This window comes from Sciurus vulgaris, assembly GCF_902686455.1.
Source record: "Sciurus vulgaris genome assembly, chromosome: 3".
Lineage (NCBI taxonomy): Eukaryota > Metazoa > Chordata > Mammalia > Rodentia > Sciuridae > Sciurus > Sciurus vulgaris.
The window spans coordinates 180,032,133-180,055,000 of NC_136463.1; the positions used below are offsets into that span (position 1 = coordinate 180,032,133).

At 43.8% G+C, this 22,868-nt stretch overlaps 1 protein-coding gene across 1 annotated transcript in view; it reads right to left on the minus strand.

Moving 5' to 3' along the window:
* DNER (delta/notch like EGF repeat containing) overlaps window positions 1–22,868 on the minus strand; it is a 299,024-nt gene that overhangs the window by 70,651 nt on the left and 205,505 nt on the right. The window contains exon 7 of the mRNA XM_079132624.1: window positions 20,840–20,953. Coding sequence (XP_078988750.1) covers window positions 20,840–20,953 — 114 coding nt within the window. The remainder of the gene's footprint in view (window positions 1–20,839; window positions 20,954–22,868) is intronic.

The window sequence follows — 22,868 nt, forward strand, 5'->3', positions numbered from 1 at the left end:
AAGTGCAGGGCACTAGCTAAATGCAGCCTTCGGTGGAGCCCGTTCTGACGTTTGAGCATCAGGTTTGTGATACGGGCTGCGGGGCGCCCCTCCAAAACACATCTTGAAGCCCTTGCTCCTAATACCTCAGGATTTAGAGACAAAGCCTTCAAACGGTGACCAAGTTACAATGAGGTCGTTGTCAGGGTGGGCTCTAACCCAATCTGATGGCGACTTCATCAGCAGAGATTAGAACACACAGAGACCCCGGAGGTGCAGGCGCCCAGAGGAAGACGTGTGACCGACTGAGAGCGAGAGGTTGGCCCCCAAAGCCGAGAAGAGCCTCAGGAATCAGCCCTGCTAACGCCTTCCTCCTGAACTTGCAGCCTCAGAACTCTGAGAGAGAAATCTCTGTTGGAAGCCACCTCGCCTGTGGCACCTGCTGAGCACACCCCACAAAGGTGACACACACAGACACAGGGAACCCAGGCTTGGGCTCCCGGGCACGAATTCCGCCTCTCCCATCCACCAGCAGACTGTGGCCACAGCATGTTCCAATCTCCAGTCTTCCACTCCCTCCCCTGGAAAACGGGCTGAAATGATCCTCTCCCTAATTACAGGCAATGTGGAGGCTGAGACTGGAAGCAGGAGCCCACAAAGTCATTGTGGGCTCTAAAATTTGGGGTATCAAAATTCCTAGAAGAGCTGCACAACCAAGGCTGAGTGACTGAATGAGATGGCGATACAATCGCAGCAGCTAACGTCTCCTGGGCTGCTAGGTGCCAGGGGCTTCTAAGTCTGTGTGAGTCAAGCCAGTTAACTTCACTGACAACAGGAGGAAGAATATTAGTAGCTACTGAAAAGGCGGGAAAACAAAACTGCGAAGGAGACCTTTCGGGTCTTGGCAGTTCAGACGGCAGGGCTGGGACATAGAGCCCATGCTCTTATTGCTCCCCTGCCACGCCGCACAGAAAACAAGCAACCCGACAACCGACGAAGACACTGTTACAATGCGTATGCATATCCCGGACTTCTGCTGTGTCTTGGTGAAAAAGGAAATAGGAAATTTTTGAACAAGTCAAAAGAGAGGAAAGAAAGGAACTTTAGAATTCTGATGATATGCTCAGCAATCCATTTTAGCAAATCCACATAGTATATTCCAAGTAGAAAGAGAAATGGGGAGAGAGGAAACATAAAGGGTCCTGACTTTGGAGAAAACCCTAAGTATTTCAATATGGCCAAGAGGAGTGTGAACACCACGCAGAGACGGAGTCTCAGATGGTCCTATGTGTCACGCTCGGGAGCTGCGTTCCCTTCAGAGGCTCCTGGACATCATCTGTTCCTATTTTTTAGATCCCTAGTTACAGGAAATGTGGAGACAGGATCACAGAAGTTGAGACTGGAATCAGGAATCCAGCGGCTCACTAGAGTGAGAGGCTGTGAGGACCAACTCATAGCCAGCAGGATAAAGGAGTGGAATAGATTGGAGAGTGATTTTATAAGTGACACTGTCAATTCAGGAACCAGTGGGACTTCAGAGGAATGAAGGACAGATCAGAGCCCAGGACACAATGTCACAGCAGTTAAAATCGGTAAATGGATGAAGCTGGAAAATATCATGCTAAGTGAACTAGGCCAAGCCCAAACCACCAAAGGCCAAATGTTTTCTCTTATAAGTGGATGACGATATATAACGAGGGGGTGTGGAGAGGGAAGAGAAGAATGAAGGAACTTTGGATGGTGTAGAGGAAAATGCGGTGGGAGGGGGTGGGGAACGGAAAGATAGTAGAATGAAACAGACAGTATCACTGTATGTATATGTATGATTGCATGAACGGTGTGACTCTGCATTATGTGCAACCACGGAAATGAAAAGTTGTACCCCATTTGGGTACAATGAATCAAAATGCAGTCTGTAAAAATAAAGATTTTAATAAAAAATAAAATAAAAATAAATAAGTAAAATGCTCAGGCCAGGCGGTGCACACCTGTGATCCCAGCATTGTGGGAGGCTGAGGCAGGAAGATTGCAAGTTCAAGGCCAGCCTAAGCAACTTGGCAGAACCCTTTCTCAAAACAAAAAGGTCTGGAGATGTAACCCAGTGGTAAATGCCCCTGGGTTCAATCCTCAGTACCACAAATAAATTAATTAATTAAATACCTACTTGAAAAAGTATTTTTTAAAAATCTTCAAAGGGCAGGGGCTGGGGTTGTAGCTCAGCAGTAGAGCACTTGCTTAGCACAGGTGAGGCACTGGGTTCAATGCTTAGCACCACATAAAAATAAAAAAATAAAGGTATTGTGTCATCTACAACTAAAAAAAGAATTTTGAAAACGAAAAACTTCAAATGCCAGAAGGAGTCAGATAAATAATGTTGATGAGGAAAATGGCCATGTGTAACACAATAGGGAGTGGCGGGGAGTGTGGCAAACGGAAGCAAGTGTGCCCCTTCCAAAGAAGATGGCCACCACTCCTCTTCAGCCACTTTGAAATCTGGGGCCAGTTAACAGATCTTCTGAATTTAAAAAAAAGGAAAATCTGAAATCCAGTTTCTTGCTATAATGTTTCCTTTAGAGTACCTATGATTCAGTTTTCTAGGAAATAAAATATGTCCTAGGGACCGTGTGTGTGTTACTGTGTTGAAGAGCACAGACTTTGAAGCCAGGAAGAACCACTAACCTGCGGTACCCTGGGCTAGTATGTAATCACCGGACCTTCCACTTTTGCCAGCAGGGGAATGGCGATATTAATACCTAGGAATGACATTTCTTCTGAAGCACAAATGCAAAAATCTCCGCAAAGCATAGTGACCCTCCAACAGTACGTGTCCAAAGAGAGGCAGCTATGAACCGGAGGTGATTCCCAGGCTTCCAAACCAGGGGCTGTGTGGTTGGTGCTCTTCCCAAGTGCGGTGAAACACAGGAGGGTTTTCAAGAGACGTTATGAGTTCCCTGCTGTGCCTGCTGAGCTGGGGGCTTCTGTGCCGTAGTGAGCACAACGGAGAAACCCAGTGCTCGGACAGAGGCTGGACAGAGGACATGGACTGGGAGTCACAGGCACGTGGGTGGGAACTGCGTTCATAGGGATGGGGCAAGTGAACGGAGTGAGAAGAAAGGTCACGGCTGGGACGCTGGACAACTGAAACATTCAGGAGCACAAAGATGGAAAGGAAGAAGCCGCAGAGTCGGTTTTGAAATGCGATTGCTTTGACTAGTAAGTTTCCTTCTATCACCTAAATCATTGTAGTCCTCTTGTAACAATGACATCCTTTTGCCAATGACTCGCATCTTCTTCAGCCACTCCCTAGATGACCTTCCTAAAAAATTTTTAAAAATAAGAAAAAGGCTGTATCATACGAAGAAGGCAAAGCCAAAACGCCGAAGCTAGAATCTTCATACTAATGGTATGGCCTTGGGCGAGGTGTTCACTCACTCTTCGGCTTTAATTCCCTTGCCTGGGAATGGTGTGGCCTCCTAGTCTGTACCGTTAAATAAGATGGTCCATGGTGGTCAGTAAAGGTCAGGCCCTCCTTCCTTGGAGCCGTGATTCTGGGAAACCTCGATTTACCTGTACACTCAGACTTTGTGGTTAGGGAAACTGGAGGGGAGCTGGCCTGTTAGTCCATCTCTGGAACGGATCTCATTTCACCTTTGCAGGAGTCCCTCAGGGGGTGTCCCTGGACACGTCTAGGAAGGCGTCTTCTGGAACCAGGAGGTGCTCATACACTGCTCTTTAAACACGCACAATGACTGGTCCTCCGTGTGAGGCTGGGGAACGGGGGGTGAGGTCCTGGCACAAACGGCTGAGAGATGCAGGCAGCAGCACCCCTGAAATCTCTGCACGGACTTGAAAGGACAGCCCGTTCAAACCGCTTGTTGAGGGCAAGCACCTGCATGCAGCAGGGCACTGTTCCAAGTGTCTGACTAGATTAACTCACATCCACCTGCAGGTACCACGATTTCTTCCGATTCAGATGGGGAATTAAGCACAGAAAGACCGAGTAAATCACCCAAGGTTACACAGCTAGTAAAGGGCAGAGATGGCATTTAAACACAGACAGTCTAACCCCAAGTCCAATCTCCTAAGCAACAATCACGCCTGGGGTGTAGCAGAAGGGCCCAGCATGAGAGAACAGGCGCGCTAGGGTGTCCCAAACTCACTGGCTATGTGCAGGGGAAGCTGTTGCCCAGTGTCCATTTCCCAACTTCTCTCGGTCTTAAAACTTCTGCTCACATAACTGCACAGAATACAGGCTTCATCTATCAGTTTCTTCCCCAGGTAGATATAGACCCGTGGCTCCATTAAAGAGAGTGAGATGCAAGTGGAAATGTTCTGAGGTCACTCCTGAGACACTTTCTTAACACATCCGGCATGAACCCTTTGCTCTTTCACTAATTTGTCCCTTCATCAATCCTACCATCCTGGCCACAAACATCATGACTGAGATTTCACTAAGTGTGGTGGAAAATATTAAAATATAGACAAAATACTCAGTGAACCCCAGGAAGGACAAATTCAAAACTACTCTCCAGAATATCATAGTCAAACTGAAAACAGAGAGAGAGAGAACAAGTATTTAAGGAGACAGACATGATACCTACATTACACAGGACAAATGACTTGGCCCTGGGGTGTATGGAAGCAAAAGACATGACTTCTTAAGATGCTGGAAAAATAAATCTGTCTATGAGAATTCTACTTCTAAGGAAAATTATGAGGGTAAATTAAGATGTTTTCTGATAAAGAATAGCTGAAAGAATTTGTTTCCAGCAGAGCTACCCACACAACAAAAATATTAAAGAGCGTGATTTAAGCTGAATGGAAGTGTCATAAATGGAAACTCAGATCTACAAGAAGAAATGAGGAACACTGGAAATGGTGCATTTAGCAGGTAAATATTGATTTTTTTCTTTTATTAATTTTTTAAAAAATAACTTTTAAAAGCAGAAATAAAAACACTGAATTATGATGTCTTAATGTACTTAGCATGTTATCACCTGAATATTCATGCAAACAAAAGAACAAAGAAGGAGAGGAAGTTAACTAAATTGTACCATCTTTAAGTTATATACTTTGCATGAAGTGACTGAATGTTAATTATAAGTAGACTCTGATAAATTAAGGCTGTATGCTATAGTCCTCAGAGAACCCACTAGAAACAAAACAGAAACAACCACAAAAATTTTAAAAAAAAGGAAAAGAAAAGAAAAACCTAGCAGTATAGCTAAAAATTCAACTAAGAAAATAAAATATTTACCCAAAAAAGGCTGGGAAAGTAAAAAAAATAAAATAAGTGGCAATGACATAGACTTAGATATGACCATTAATAATGACATTGAATGTAAATAGACTAACATTCCAATTCAAAAGCAGAAATTGTCAAACTGTTTTTAAAAAGTACAGCCTATCTATATATTCTCCAAAAGATACTTTAAGTATAAAAACTCATAAAAAATGGAGACAAAAGAATGGGGAAAACATGAAAAAGAAAGTTTAAGAAAGCTGATGTGACTCTCAGTAACAGAGAAGGTAGACTTCAAGACTAGGTGTGTTATCAGACATAAAAGGGATGGTTCATATGAAAAGCAGGCAATCCATCAGAAAGATCTAACTGTCCTAAATGTGTAGGCACCTAATAAGTTAGCTTCAGGATACATGAAAGAAAAAACTGCAGTAGAAATAGAAACCATTAGCGAAGGATCCCTTTTTTAGTAACTCATAGACTAAAACGAGCTTGTGTATGCAATATTTGAATAATGTATTCCTTTCATGTGTACATGATACATATCAATCATTTCAGAGGGTATAGAAAAATCAGACAAAATTCCATATCCATTCATTATTTTAAAAAGGAAAACACTCTCAGCAAACTAAAATAGAAGGTAGTTTACTCCATCTTATAGAGCATGTACAAAAACCTTAAAGTAGCATCATATTTAATTGTGTAAAAACAAATATTTACACCTTAAGCTAGAGAACAAAGTAAGGTTGTCTACTTCAGCAGCATTTCACAGGAGTTTTGCTACACACCATCAACAGGCAAGTAAAAAAACAAAGCAGATAAAGGGAAAAAATCAAGACTCTTACTATTTGCCAATCTTTTATTGTATGCAATGAAAATACAAAGGAATCTACAGTAAAAATTATGGAGACTAGCTGGGCATAGTGGTACATGCCTGTAATTCCAGTGACTCAGGAGGCTGCGGCAGGAAGATTGTGAGTTTGAGGTCAGCCTGGGCCATTTAGTGGGACCCTTTCCCAAATCAAAAAATAAAAAGGATTGGAGGTACAGCTCAGTGGTAGAGCACCCCTGGGTTCAATTCCCAGTACCAAAAGATAAAAAATTATGGAAACTAATAAGTAAATTTAACAACTTATCAGGATACAAAATCACTATAAAAAATCAATTCTATTTCTATTCACTAGCAATAAGCAACTGAAAATGTTAAAAATTTAAATGTCCTTTATAATATTACCAAAAAAAGGTAAAATAGAAGTAAGTTTAACAAAAGATATGGAAGACTTCTATACTGAAAACTACAAAACATTAAAAACACCCAAATACATGAAGAGATATCCCATGTTCATGATCAGAAGTCCTGACATTGTGACAATGTAAATTCTCCCCGAACGGACTTACTTCCATATCAGTTATTTGAGGGGTCTGTTATTTGAAACTAAATCAAATTCTAATCGATAAACTATGTCATTACAGTCGAGTAACTAGCTCTCATGTCTCAACTTCCTCATTTGCACAAAATGGAAATATAAAAGGACAACTGTACACATCCAGTGGTTTCCTCTGTACTTGGAGAAAGAACTCACAGCTTTAAAGTGATAACAAATATTAACTGGGTTATCATTATAGGCAGGACACCATGCTGCAAGGCCTTGGGGCATCTGTAACTGAGACTCAGAACAGAATTCATCTTTTCAAGAAAGGTTAAAAATGAACCCAGCTTCTCCACCCCTGTGTTTTCTCCCTTCCCTGCTTCTCCCCACCGCCCTCTCGATGCATGGACACAGATGAACATCATGTAGAGAGTTGTAAACTCCATCTCCAATACCAGGACCCACTCACTCTGCTTTGTCTTGTTCCTATATGATGTTAACAACCCTAAAGGAGGCTATTTTAGATATCCTTCCCCTTTGAATAACATAACTCTTCAAGATCTTTGGCCAGTCCATAAATAACAAATCCCCTTGCAGAAACCAAATGAATTACTGTGGCCAAAGCAAGAGTTTTGAAAAACAAACATTAACACTCTTGGGTTCAAGCACTTCCTCGGATACAAACTCCAAAATTCAAAGAGGTGTGTATTAAGAATGCATGGAATGGAGCTTTGTGGGATACTGTAACCTAAGTAATGAATATAATAGTAGTGCTTCTCAACTGACAATAGATTTAGAAACTGTAATAGGAGAATAATATGCGATCTTAACTAGATGGTAATGAGAAAATATATTCAGATCAGCAATCTTCCTTGAAGAGCAGGAGATGAAAAACTGTTTGACAATGTTAACCAGAAAGTGCAAAGAGAATGATGAGTACAGCCATATGTATCACAGGGCAGTTTATTTCAAGTTGTGCAGACCTCAGAGGATGTACCTCAGGGAATGTCAGGGGGAAAGTGCAGTAGCTCCAGAGAAAAACCAGATCTCCATCACTTGGAAGCAATGTCAGCAGCCAAGAGATTTAAAACAACTGATTATAAGAACGATAAAGTTTAGGAAGGGATAAAAGATTAAAGGATCAAAATGTAAAATAAATAAAATAGAACTACAAAAGAAACCTACTAAGGATTGAGGGGTTGGTGCCAAAAAAATATAATTTAGCTACTTGATCATTCTTTCAAATTTCGTATTTGAACCAATATTTGTAAGAATATGCCTGCTGAATATTTATTATGTAAATAAAAAGAAAACACCCTTGAGGAACATGCATCATGAAAATCAGATATTTAAGACCAAAAGAAGATATTTCTGGAAGATTTTGAATTACAAGACAATGAAATCACTCTGTGTATTGTCAGAAAGTTATCTAGATGTCAGAAACGTATGCAACATTAATAAGGGAAAATAGGGAATAAAGTGATACTGGCAATTTTGTTGACAATGTGAGACAATTCACATGGAAGAAATGATGTCTATAGGCATTTCAAACTTAACTCTCTATTTTGCTGCCTTGGCAAATGGTTTGAGTCAAAACCCAGGAGTCATCCTGATTGTTTCTTCTGTTAACCCTCCAACCAATCCATCAGTGGACCTTTCAGATTCCACCTCCACAATATATCATTAACTCAAAACTGTTTTATCCCTGCTGCCACCACCCTAGCCAAAGTCACAAGTTATTTCTCCCCTAATACAACCATTTCCTCTGACAACATTCCTGTCTCAGCTGAACCCTGCAACCAAGTCTCCAAACAGCAGTGACAATAATTCTCTTAAAATGAACATATGATCATGCTTCCAAGTGTTCCTGGAATAAAATCTGATCTCCCTTTCCTGGACAAGAACGGAGCGCTTCGACCCCCGCGGGGCTGTCCAAGCCTTATTCTAGCAGCTGGACCGCGATTTCTATTCGGTTCCCAGAAATAACAAGCCAGTGCTAGTGTTGCTACATGCCATTTCCACAGCCTGGAAGTCCCTGCTTCTGCCTGCTTACAAACTGGCTCCTTCTTAGGTCTTAATTCTCAGTTTAAATGTTAATCAGACAGGCCTTCCCTGGTCCCTCAGGCCAGGTGGACATCCCTGCAACTGCCTTCATAGCATCTCTGTTCACAGGTGATGGCATAGGTTCACCTATGACCCACACCCACTCCAGAGAGACCAGGGACTTCCTGGAGGAGGAACCACATTACTGCCTTATCACTGAGCCTCCCACCATCATCCTGAGCTGTGGGAGGCCCTCAGTAAATATCTGTGGAATAAATGAAAGGATGAATGAATGGGCCAGTGACACAGGCTGACAGAGTCCTCACACAACAGAAGAGTTAGAAGAAACACTGAAACTCACGGACTGAGTCTTAAAAGCGAAATAAGCCAAAACCCCAAAACCAAAGACCGAATGTTTTCTCTGATACGCAGATACTAATTCACAACAGGCGGGGAGGGAGGGGGCTAGGGAAGATAGAGTTACTTTAGGTAGAGGGGAGTGAAGGGAAGGGACGGGGCATGGGGGCAGGAAGGACAGGAGAATGAAACAGCCATTGTTACCTCATGTACACATATGACTGCATGACGGATGTGATCCTGCAACATGTACCATCAAAAGAATGAGAGATTACACTCCATTTATATATGATCTATCAAAATTCAAAATGCATTCTACTGTTATGTACAACTAATTAGAACAAATAAGTTTTTAAAAAAAATTTAAACGTCTTAAAAGTTGCAATGAGGAAATATGGATAGGTTGAATATGAGTCACTATGTATCTTAATTACAGATGTATGCATGAGTAGTCACCAGATCAAAATGAAGCGAGGAAATTGAGTTCTGAGAGTCCTGAGCAGCACGGTGAAGCAGGGAGAAATTTTCAGAGCCCATCCTTACCAGGGAGTCCACAAGGACAGGTCTGAGATGGCAGAGAACAACAGAGCACAGCCATCTTTTCTTAGTGCAAACACAATTTGAGTGGCAGGAAAGGCCGCTGGTGTGGGATCAGCATGTGCGGCTGGCTCCGAGTGTGGCATCGATTCAGAAGAAAGAAGAGTTGAGCTTTGCCCTGGACCTCAAAGACAGCCTGAGACCCGGCTCGGCACACAAGGAAGAGGAGCAGTGGAACAATGGGAGAAGGGGTTTTGGCTGATGCTTCTGGAAAAGTTAATTGGGAGCACATTTGCCATGGTTCTAAGAAAGCAGACAGCTATGTCAGATACAGAGAAGGGGCATCTCAAGAAAAATCAATTACAAAACCATCAGATGTGGAAGATCCAAGAGGATTAAGTTAAAAGGTGACTTTTAATTTCTAAGAAGATTCATTGGAGGAAAAGAAAAACACCTTAATGATTTTTCCTAGCAGGTCAGAAAGACAAATTTAGAACTAAGACAGGAAAACAAAAAATAACTAGAAAAAGTCAGAGGAAAGTTAAATCAACTCTTCCCCAGTTTAGAATAAACAGATGAAAGGCCAGAAGAGATAAAACTTAAAATATATGATTATGCAAGCAAAAATAATTGCCTATTGGCAATGGAAATTTAGAGGTTTAGGCCAAAATTCTGCATTTCCCTTTGAAAGTTCACTTATCTAAACTATCCTGAGATACATGACTGCATGTATCAGCCACTGCAAGATCTTACATTCTGGAAAACAGACAGAAAGATAAACAAGTAAACAGATGGCATCAGCTAGCACTCCCAGCTGTTGGAGCAGGTCAGGGGTCACGAGGTTTGGGGGCTGTGTTTATAATGCAGTTGGGGAGGCCTGGAGGATGGCGGGAGGGCCAGTGAGGGTCAGAGGAGGGTTGCCAACGCAGCAGGACAGGAGCCAGGCCCAGGGGCATTGGCTCTGCGGTGAATGGCATGCCCTGCAGGGCTGTTCCAAGTCCTTGGCGTGTCTGGAGAACAGAAGCCGGTGGCTGGAGGAGAGGGGAAGGGATATGGGTGGTGGTAGGGCCCTCACCACACTGTGGACAGAAGTCACCAGTTTTGAGGGACGGGAGGGGAAGCGAGTCAGTCACATTTTTAAATGGCTTGCCTTTCCACATCCTCCCCCCCAAAGATGCTCACCACCCAGTGGCACCCCAGATATCAAGTTGACCAAAACTGACCAGCTTGTCCGGTTTATGGCCTTCTGCTTCACCGCGTGCAGACATATCTGCTCCCTGCCTCTGTCTCCTTGCCGACACGAATCCACTCCGCCTCTCCAGCTCACCCAGAGGACTACAGCAAATGCCTGACAGTCCCCAATTCCCGTCCTCCCTCAACCCACTTTGTCCCCTTCAGACACAGTGATTTCTCCCCAGAAGTCACATTCTTCCCTTCTCCTGCCAAACCCAAGCATGCTGCCCTCCTGCAGGTGCTGCAGTGAAGTCCAGTCCCTCCACCGTGTGGCGTAAAGGGCTGTCTGAGATGACCCCCTACCTCAGCTATAGTTCCCCGACGCATCCTGCACTGTGGTTCTGCTGGACTCCATTCTGTTCTCTCCTGCAGAGCTGTTTAAACGTCCCCTCCCTGGAAACCTTTCCTCCTGCTTCCTCCAACCCCAGCCTGGGCGAGAGGTCTGCCCAGAACACCGGGTCACCCTAAAAGAGCCCCGTCCCATCTCTGGTCCTGCTGCCCACGCTGTCTCTCATGGTCACTGTTCCACAAGACCCACAAGGCCAAGGCTACATCTGCCTTGTGACGATGTGGGAAGTGCCACAAGGAGGTGTCCAATAAACAGTATGTGAATGATTAAGTCTTTTATTAAATGCACTGGGCCAAATTCATATGATGGAATGAAGCTCAGCCCCTAACAACCCTTCTGGAAAAAATCAACAGTACAGGAGAACACTTAGGACACGCCGTTCAGTAAAGACGCTCATTACAAAAGAAAACGCACAGTAGGATCCCAGTCTAGTTTCTGTGGAAAGGGCATTAGAAAAGAGACTTCAAAGACGTTCACCTGAAATCCAAAGTGATTCTCTCTTGGCGACAGAATTGTCGGAACTTTCCTTTGAGCTCATTTGAGCACTGACTTCAGTAATTGAGGGAAAATGCTAAAATTACTTAAAGTGCTGTGCGACGACCTAGACTGTCACGATCAGCCTGTGGTCAAATGCAGTCAAAGTGGCCAGTGGCTAAGAAATAATCCCATGTGGAAGTCCTGGGTCGTAGTGACCAGAAGCACCACTCAGTGCAGACTGTCTGGGGTCTGAAAGTGAAGAAGGGACTCTAAAAATGACCAATTTTTCTTGTAAATTATAATCAAACCTAAACAGGGCAACGCAAAGGAACAGTAGGAGAATTCCTGCCTCAAGAAACAGGTGTCTTCCACGGCCTTCTGTCAAGGTGACATTGCATCACAGGAGATGAATTTAGGTTGGAAAAACAGAGCCAGAGAGAGGTTTATTTAACCCAAACTTTAATCTGATCAAGTCGCAGCCTGAACCCGAATGGTTCAGAACGAGGCCCAGGGCTGCCTCCCAAAGCATTCAGCAGGTAAAGGACAAAGTCGTTTCAGCCTCTCCGCTGCTGAGGTCTAAAGAGGGAGTGGGTAAAGGGACTGATTCTGCTGCGAGGAACATAAAATCCTCTGTACTTATTCCATGTCTGTTGTAAAGGATTGTGTTGCGTTTAAGAACAATGTCCCGTTTCTGGTAGGGAGAAATAAGTGTTCCCAGACAGGCCTTCCCGCAGATGACACCTACGAACTCCAGACCAAAAACAAGACCCACAACCGCAAGGCTCTCCGGAGAGGCAGAGCAGGCAGGGCTGGGAGGGAGTTCGAGTTTTGTGCTTGGGAAGCTCCACCTCAAGGGAGGCCATAGCTGGGACTGTGACCTGGGAGCCTCAGACCCCAGCACTGGAGCTGCTTTGGGGTGTGTCTCTCTGTGCCTGCGCACAGGCACAGGGTTGGGGGAGAGGAACAGGGGATTGAACCAAGCATACTAGGAAGTGCCCTACCACTGAGATGCATCCCAAGTCCTTTTTTGTTTTGAGACAGGTCTTGGTCAGTTGCCTAGGTTGGCCTCGAACTTTCGATCCTCCTGCCTCAGCCTCCTGAGTCGCTGGGATCACATCCGTGCACCACGGTGCCTGCTGAAGCTGTACCATCTGTCCACAGGCACCCAGGGAAGGAGCCTGGGACAGGTTTGCCATGAGGAGTGAGGAAGGGTCCTAGAAAAGAAGAGAACCAGAGAAGGGGACCCCCAAATTCTGCACAGGAACCTTGGCCAAGTCTCTGGATGACCCCCGAGCCATGCATGAATGGGGCACTGAAAACAGATAAGAAATCCAAGCCCTCCTCCCTGCCAGCTGGACTGGGTTGCAGTGAGTCGCCAGAGCGGTCCACTGGCTTACTTCAGAAGTCACTGGTTGATCCATGTGGCTATATGGGAGTTTCCTCCTGTTTAAAGTGTTTCTGTTGGATGATTTGAAATTACCTACCCATTCATTCACTTAAAAACTGTCTCACATGTACCAAAAACATGTCTCACATGTACCAAAAGCAGTCTCAAAAACTGTCACATGTAAAGGCTGGGTGCTCTAAGAAACACAAAACCACTTAGCATCACCGCCCCAGCCAGCCTGGAGTCCCCCAAGGGACAATGGAGGTGGCTCCGCACAGCTGACCCAGGGGGAGGCACATGATCAGGGAGGAAGTGCTGCACAGAAAGAACGTGGACCTCAGAGTCAAATGAAGGCTTATATCCTGGGTCCACTAAGACCTTAGGGTCTCTTGATTCACCTGTGAAATGTAGCAATACCATCTACCTGTGCAGCTGTCACAGTATCAACAATGACAGCTATTAATCACTTGGGCTCTATTAGGTACCATTCCACATACAAACTCGGAGTTCACTAAAGCCTTAGAATAACCCCAATAGACAGGTTCTAATAATACTTCACTCTATAGGAGGGGACAATGTAGCATAGAGAATTAAAGCAACTTGCCCAAGGTCACCAGGTACTAAGCAATCAAAATAACCAAGTCTCCTTGAGCTGCAGCTGTTTACAAAAAAATCACACTGAGCAATAACTTCAAAGGGCAAACACAGCATTCAGCACATGAAGCACTCAACAATGAACAGATGTCATCGCTTCGTCATTGTCACTGCTGGGGCTGTTATCATATGAGCTACAAGAAAAACACAGGAGTGGAAGTTCAAGACACATACCTGCATTTTAAAGCTATGAAGTAGGATTTTAAGAATGCTAAAGAACTGTCGTGTACAGATCTGGACACACACCTTAAAAAAGTCAAAATTTGTGTTCATCTGTTAAGTGTATCCTCTCTAATTTCAAAAAAGAAAGACGTCGACAGATGATTATCTCTTGTTCACTCTTCACAGGGTGACTTCTGACTGTCACCTGCCAGCTCCACCCTGGGCAGAACCTGGGTCCCTCAGGGAAGAACACGGAGCCACTTCCCCACTGCTAATGGGACAGAGCAAACAAATTCCCATTTAAACAATGTCAGAGAAGCTGTGCTATGTGTAAGAAAAGAAAGGAAGACAGAAAAGATAAACTAAGCTATAAAACAAAAATCCATCCGCATGCAACCTGGGAAATCCATCGCACCCACACTGAAGTCCTCACACCTGCTTTGTCCCTCAGAGTGAGAGTACCCACCACGTGGGGGCCACAATCCTCAGCCGCTAGCACTCCCGATCGGGCGATGCGGAGATAATGCCCAATTTTGAAAGAGGGACCGCATGTCAGTTGGGCCTGTTCCCTTTATGAGGACTGGGGCCGTTCCTTACGTAAGCACACAGTCGCACGTGGTCCTGAGAGAGTGCTTTCACGGAGGTCACATATGTTGGGACACCACGAAACACAACCAGATCCCACAACCACATGAAGCCCAAACCCAGAAGAGGTCACACGCCTTGTTTCTGAACAATACACATGGTCTCAGAGAGAACATCTATGACATGTGTTGTTATTGCCTGTAAATCCCTTTAAGATGAAAAGTATGACTGCTGAAACTTGAGCTGAACAGGAGGATTTATACGGCTAGATTACTCAGGGCTATAAAATGCAGGAAAACCAAATAGTTTGGATAAACCCTCGGAGCTTGTTGCAATGAGATTTAACCTACGAGACCTTTGGGCCAGCGTGACGATTTAAACCGCAGGCCTACCCAAGTGACACTTTTGTCTATAAACATTACTTGAATCAAGATGGATTTATTGACTCAGCAAGAGGCTCCTAAGCTGATATATCTGAATCAAAGACTTTGAGGACTAAGGGCCCTTGAAGGTAGTGGTCAACTGTCACCATTTATAACCAGGAAACGAAGGCTGGGAGAGAGAAAATTATGTGACTCACCAGGAGCTGTGACTCATTAATCACCATCGTGATCACTAACCTCTACATGGCACTTGGTATTTGCCGGGCAGGGAGTTTTCCTTCTTCACGCCAGCTTGTCTAAGGTGTGTACGAGTATGCCCATTTAGACACTGAGAAAAATGAGCCTCAGAAAAGTGAAGACTTTGGCAGAAGAAGCTGGTGTAGACTTCACACCTAAACAATGTGGTTTAAAATCCGCATTCAAAACCACTCAGCTCTACAGCTTCAGCAACGGGCCAGCCGTGGGTCTCCCAGGCAGGGAAGGACACCAACTCCCCACCGTGTCCAAGGGGTTTCTGTGTTCTGAGAGTTTCGGGATCCTACAGCAAAGCCAAAGCTGTGCTCTGGCAGTTTCGGGACTGAAAGGAATGGTCCCCCACCCAACTGCAACGCTTGCCTACATCCCCCAGGGCAAGAGCAGTGCACGGCAGACTCCACGCATCAATACGCCCATCTAGAAAATGGTTCCCCTTCAAACATTTTAGCATTTTAAAATGTTAATGTTTTTAAATGCATTGGATAAAATAATATTTCCCAGAACAGTACGTGAAGTCCATATTCTTGCTCTGGTCTCTGACTGCCAGCTACCTTCCGTAGCAGGTAGATGCCAGGAGGCAAGTTCACGCCATTCGTGACGTGAACGGTCACACCTGCAGAGCTGACAGATGTCCTACTGCTTTGTCTCCATTGATTTCTTTTTATCCTTTATGAACTTATGTGGTGTTCTTCCAGTCCCTGGGGGGTTATGATAGTGTCTGGATAGTAGTATTCAGATTTTATTCACATGTATATCTAAATATATTCACATGTATTATTATGTATGTATATAATATTGTTATAATCTATTATTACAGGATATATAACATATATTACATAATATAATATTATATTATATATTTAAATGCCAATATAATACACACACACACACATGTATACACACACATTTTTTTAGCTGGGGATCTCAGATTGGCCTCAGATTTACAATCTTCCTGCCCCAGCCTCTTGAGCAGCTGGGATTACAGATGTGTACCATGCACCCAGCTATATATTCATATATTTAAGTATACATATTTAAGTGCCAAAGTGCAGTGATAATATAATACATATACATATAATTACATATAATTAGAAATCTTTAGAATTTAAATGCATTTCGCTTAAAATTTTAAGGCTCTCAAAGTTCTAAATTAGTAAAAAAACAATCTCAGGGTAAGGAGGACATTAATGAAGAGTTATAGCAGGCTCCAAGTACTTATCTTTGTTGCTATTATCAGTCAGTACAGTAGGAAAACACGTGTGATATGTCTACTTTTCTTTCTTATTGCCCCCATTATAACCAGAATCTGAAACAACACTTCAAATATGGATCCAGTGAAAGAAAATTAGAAATTTTATAAAAAGCCAGAAGTCACTGGTGAAGGGTGAAACCTGGATGTGGAAGAAGAGCAGAGGCCTCCTGGGAGACCTTCTGGGGACAGTGTAAGGGGCAATGACCCACTGCATGGCGCTCTCAGGTGCTAACTTTGAACTCTGGGAAAGGAGTTTAAACAAAGGCAGGAGTCAAAACTCAGTGCCCAGGAAAGACTGCAGCCTCTGAGGACCTGCCTGGATCAGCTGGAGAAGGACCCTCGAAGGAACAAGGGCGAAGGTGAACGGGATGGAAAGAGCCGCATGTGGACGTGAAAGGCAGTCCTAATGGCCTGCTGGCCTTGGAGAGATTATCATACAAGAATCCCACTGTCCTCACCCAGACATACAAATGTACAAAAAAAAAATTTTTTTCTTGCTTTTTCCAGACTTAGGAATTGCAGTAGCAGGGACACTTAGAAGTTCTAGAACCTGAAAAGTTCTGCATTTATTTCACTCATGATTGTGGTTGCAAAGAAAATCTTGACAAATAAGCATCATGAGATTCAGTTTAAAGACAATATTCAGAGATAGCAGAGGACAGTGGTTAGGACCACTAGGGCCAAGTAACCTGGCTCCCAATTTCTGGATCTGTGACCTCAGGGAAGTTATTTGCTCTCTTGGGCCTCAGTTTCCCTGTCTGTTAAATGGAGACATTAATAATGGTCCCCACATAGGAGTATCATGAGGATCAAATTAGTAGGCAGAGTGAGTGATCTAAGCGTTGAACTTTACTTACCCAATTTTAACTCACCGCTGCCAACACAGAACATGATCTGTAGCTAGTGTACTGGAGCAGGTGAGGGCAAGATGAATAAGGCTCATTTCCTTCCCTCGGGATGACTCAGGGAAATGGGGACACAGAATCAACACCAGTGTGCAGAGAGGCGTGGGGAGGAAGCAGAGGTCAAGGGCCACTCAGCGCTCCAGACAGTCTGCCAATTCGAGACCATTTTCAAACTTGCACTCAGAGCGTGGCTGATGGCCGAAGGCTCCTGGAGACCCGGGGTCTTTTCCAAGGGCAAAGTGTCCTATCAGCTGGGAGAGGCTACCTTACAAATGCCAGTCACCAGTTCTGTGCTCCTGCAGGGGAGCTTCAAACCCTTGGCTCAAGTCTCCTTCAAAGGACCGCTGAACCCTCCCGGGAGGGGGATCCCCAGTGAAGGACTCCACAGAAACTGTTGGGAGACACCGCATCCGCTCTGCGGGAAGGCATCGCGCTTCCTCCGAGCTTTCTCTAGGCAGCCTGGAGGGGCTGACAGGCCACTGGATGCAGGAGAGGCCCCAGAGGGCCCCACCACACCCAGGGTTCAAACCACACTCAGAGGCCCTGGTGTCTGTGCTCAGACTCGGCCAGGACTTCAGATTCACCCAGCACCTGCCGCACCGGCACTCCCATGCCAATAGCCAAGAGCCCTCAAACCCAACGCAGGAGCCCTGCTCCATTTTCCTGCTTCTCCCTGAACAGCGCAACCAACCGAAAGGGGGCAGAAGCCCTCCTTTCAGACCCTGTCTGTTTTACCTCCCAAGTTCTCTCGAATCCAGCAGCTTTTCTCCTGGTCAAATCCCTGCTTCTCTTCTTCCAAGGAGCCATGTGCTACATCCTGAACTGCTACTCTGTCCCCAATCTGTTTCTCCTTATTTCCTCTTGTCTCTCACCAATTTATGGCCAACACTGTTACTGAATGACTGTTTCAAATGAATCAATGTTTAAATGTATCAATGGTTTAATACATTAATACTATTAATGTATTAGATTAATTAATACTATTAATGTATTAATACTATTAATGTATTAAATTAATTAATAGTATTAATGTATTAATACTATTAATGGTTTAATAGTAATAACTGTAACAAAGACAACCATGATAAAAACAGCTAACATGCATGATCGCATAGCCGGATGCTCTCCTGAGCCCTTATCTGCATCACCCCCTTTGTACCATTACACTGACTTGTGAAGCAAGCATTATCATCTCCCCATTTCAGACTGAAGCACGGAGGCACAGAGAGGTGAATCTGTACCCAAGCTGGCTCTGTACCCAAGCTGGGAAGTAAGTGGTGGAACTGGACTTCAGCCTAAGCCTCAGCCTCCCTCCCTCCAGAGCGAAGAAGAGCTGCACTCTGCCCCAACTATTCTGCCCTGCCCCTTGGGCCTGCTGCCACCTCGTCCTCATCCTCCTAGCTCAGCCATCTCCTCCCTCTCCTCTCTCAGGACCTTCTGATGCCCCAGGCTCAGCAGTACCCTTTTGCACATTTTCGAGGCACCACTGCGTGACACTACATACTTCTGCCAACCATTAAGTCCTAGGACCTAGCACAGCACCTGGCATATAGCAAGGGCTTGGAAAATCTCTACCAACTACAACATGAAGTATAAGTGAAAGCAAACTCCTAGCTTCTACTTCCGGGTCGCCATTTATTATCAGTATGAGTTTGTGCAATGTCCCCCATGGGAGCCTCTGGGACCCTTTGTAGTTTTCTAGTTAAAAATCAAATCAATCTCAATAAAAAGCACTTTGGAGTTGTCCAGACTCTTTCACAAAAATCCCACTGGATCCCATCATGACCCTGAAGACTGCTCTTGACCAAACAGCAAGGTCTGCCACAAGAGGTAGGTGGCAACTGACTCATCAAGGGTGTGACAAAGCTCTGAAAAACTGCAGCCTGCTCTGAGGCGAGTGGCAGTGGCTGCTGGCTCAGCCCCGCGTAGCCTTCCAGGCCCGCAGGCCAATTGCCTGTTTGCAAAAGAAGCTGGGGTGGGGGAGCTTGGGACCCATGGCCATGTGACCTTGGCTGCCCACACAGAGGGGGACAGCTGGGTGCACCACAGCCATCCTGCCCTGCCCCCACCTCAGCCCCAGCCTCTGCACAGAAGCCAGGAGAAGAGAATCTGACCTTCTTTAGTCACCATTTATTTCTCCAAAATACTAAGCAGCATGAGGAGGACAGGGGTTGTGGCTCAGTGGCAGAGCACTTGCCTAGCATGTGTGAGGCACTGGGTTCCGTCCTCAGCGCCACATAAAAATAAATAAATAAAAACAAATAAAGGTATCGTGTCCATCTATAACTAAAAATAGTAATAAAAAAATAAAGAGTGCAGAAGTTGCTGATTGCAGGAACGGCTCCTGGGGACCTGAGCACTTGCAAGGCAGTGGCCTCTCACCAACAGCAATCCCGCCTTGTTAGGGTTTAGATTAGTGTCCCCCAAAAGCTCATGTGTGAGACAGGGCACGAAAGCTTAGGGGTGGAATGAGCCGGTTAGGAGGGTTTGCCCTAATCCGTGCAGTAATCTCCTGATAGGGATTATCTGGGTGGTAACTGTAGGCAGGTAGGATCAGCTGGAGGAGGTAGGTCACTGGGACTTGCCCTTGGGGGTTATATTTTGTCCATGAGGGGAACTCTCTGCCATGTCCCCAGCTGCTTTCCGCAGTCACACCCCGGGCCCTGAGGAATGGAGCTGGCTGTCTGTGGACTGAGACCTCTGAAACCGTGAGCCCCAAAGTAGACTTTCTCTCCTTTAAAATTGTTCTTGTCAGTTCTTTCGGTCACAGCAGCAAGAAAGCTGACTATATCACACCATCGCACCACGGCCCACAACTCTAATGCCATGTTATTCTTACCACACTGAAGGTTTGAAGTAACCCCTTCCACAGCATCTCTCCAAGCAGAAATGTGCACATCATTCCCTGCACACCAGCCCAGTTCCTACCTGTGATTATCCGTCCATTTTTTTCAGGAGAAAGAAACAATAAAACTTTTTAAAAATAAAAGTGACCCCTAAAGATGTGGCTTTCCAGGTGACTTAAATTTTCTAAGACATTGTAAAGTTGACATAAGAACCAAAGCAGGTGGACTTCATGTTGAATTCTTTATGTGAACAGGTATCAGAAAACAAATAATTACTGGGCATGGGGGCACACACTTGTGATTCCAGGGATTCTGGAGGCTGAGGCAGGAGAACAGTAAGTCTGAGACCAGTCTTAGCAACTCAGTGAGGCCCTAAGCAACTTAGTGAGCCCCTGACTCAGAATAAAAAATAAAAAGGGCTGGAGATGTGGTTTGGTGGTTGAACAACTCTGGATTCAATCCCCAGTACCAAAAAAAAAAAAAAAAAAAAAAAAAAAAAGAAATAATCCCACAAAATAGGAATCTCAACAAGTGAAATCAGGGACTCTATTTTACTCAATTTTATTACAGAAATTCATTTCAGTACATAAGTTGGAATCGCTAAAATTCCTAGATGATGCATAATGTTCAAACATAATCTTCAAGCTATTCTAACATAGAGTTTTTTAAAAGGAGTATATCTATTTTTACTTCACAATTGAAACAAAATAGAACATTCGTTTGTGCAGAGATTTCAGAAATTTAGAGTAGAAAGCTGACCAAACTAATTTATGATTTTAAGTGGAAAATGAAAAGCATCGCTGGCATTATGCATGGTTTTTACCTTCCGGACACTGGCAGGTGAATCCATTGAGGCTAGAAACGCAGGTTGCTCCATTTCTGCACGGATCTAAGATGCAGTAATCGATCTGGGATTGGCAGAGGTCCCCAGTATAACCTGCATAAAACAAGATGCACATTTTATGAGACGTGCTCTTCCAGAACCTCCAGGAGCCACCCCATGAATTGATGAACTTAACGGGCACCCACCCCAGGACGCAGAAGCCTCAGGCTAGTTTCTCAGCCACTCTTAAATGTCATTTAGTTTCATAACCAGAAATAACCATAGCACTTTAGGATCCATTAAAAAAAATCAGTTGCTTTGTAAAACTGTTTCCTGCAAAAGGAGACTTTTCTCTAGTGTAGGCCTGTTTTATCTTGTCACAGCCTTCCGGAAGCTCAGACTGAAGGCCAGCATCGCTGTTGACAACTTCCTTCTGACACAAGAATTTGCAGTGCTCTGCTTGAACTAAGTTAGATGATGGTCACTGCCCATAGGTCACAGCAATACCTCCGTAAATGGCATTAGGAAAGTGTCTGGGTATTAAAACTTTGAATTTATAATATTTTAGAGCTAGAAGAACCCATCTGTGTTAATTCTGTGTCCTATCCCCTCATTTTAAAGATAAACAGATTGAGGCACTTATAATGCTAAGCACATTAATATATTATTCTTAATACTTATTTGAGTCATAAATCCAACTCTAAATTCTCTGTGAAGCCAGCTTCCCATGGCGATTTTGTTGGATAGTAACATAATCACATGCATGTGACCAGGAAATAAGGATGTAAATCTATTGCTACACCTGGGGCCAAAAAGCTTTAAATAAATTCCATATATTTTATTAATTGTGAAAACAAAGCCCTCCAGAGAGACAAGTTAAATTTTTTTTTAAAAAATAGCATACTAATAATGTGCTTCTCATCTTAAAGTGGTCAATGGTTTGAAAGGAAAATTGGAAACTACAGGACATGAAATCAGAAGAGGAAGGAAACGTGTCCTTAATTATGTTATTTGAGTGGCAGGAACATTAATACTATGGAGATGAGTTCTACCATAGACTTTTATGCATGGATATTTTCTAAATAATTATAATAATACTGAAACATTTATATATTCCTAGGATGGTTGTAACAACATAAAAACTCATCTTTCTAAATTAACAGTTTTGAAAGACTGTCATTAGCACTTACATAAGAGATTTGCAAAGATAGATTAATGATATTAGAGGAAATGTCATTTGCCTGAACTTCAACTACCTGCCAACCTAGTATAAATTACAGATTGTGAATTCATCTGCAATCCTGCTCCTCCTCATATGTTGGAAAACAGTCCAGAAGATTCTACCTAATTCATAGGTACAAGAAGATGGGTAAGATGGGTCTGTGAGTTAAAAACTCTCTCTTTTAAAAATGCAGTGCAGAAGATTATAATATGATAATGCTATACTAAGAATGTATTTTCAAATGAAATCTCCAGTTTCAAAGTGTAGGAGAGTGAACTGTTTTTAAGAGGAGTGCTAGAAATAATTTTAGCTAAAAATAATGACTAATGCTTATTATACAGCCCTTATTTTTCACCCATATATTGTCTCCTCCTCCTGGCAACCCCCTGAGGTCACTCCCACTTTACAATAAGGAAACTGAGTAACTCACACAAAGTCACCCAGGAGTTGAAGTTTTGCATCCAGGCCCTTAAACATAACATTATACGTGAGGCACTAAGCATCACTAACATCAACAAACATGGATTTATTTTTATTAATTTTTTTCAGTACTGGGAATTGAACCCAGGGCACCCTACCATTGAGTTACACCCCCAGAACTTTTTATTTTTATTTTGAGACAGGGTCTCATTAAATCAACCAGGCCAGCCTCACACTTGTGATTCTGCTGCCTCCACCTGCAGAGTAGCAGAGATTACAGGTGTGCACCTTCATGCCTAGCCAGACATGGATTTAGTATGAAGGAAAAAGAAAAAAGAATTGAAAGAAACAAATCCACATAGAACAGGGATAGACAAAATGTAAAAT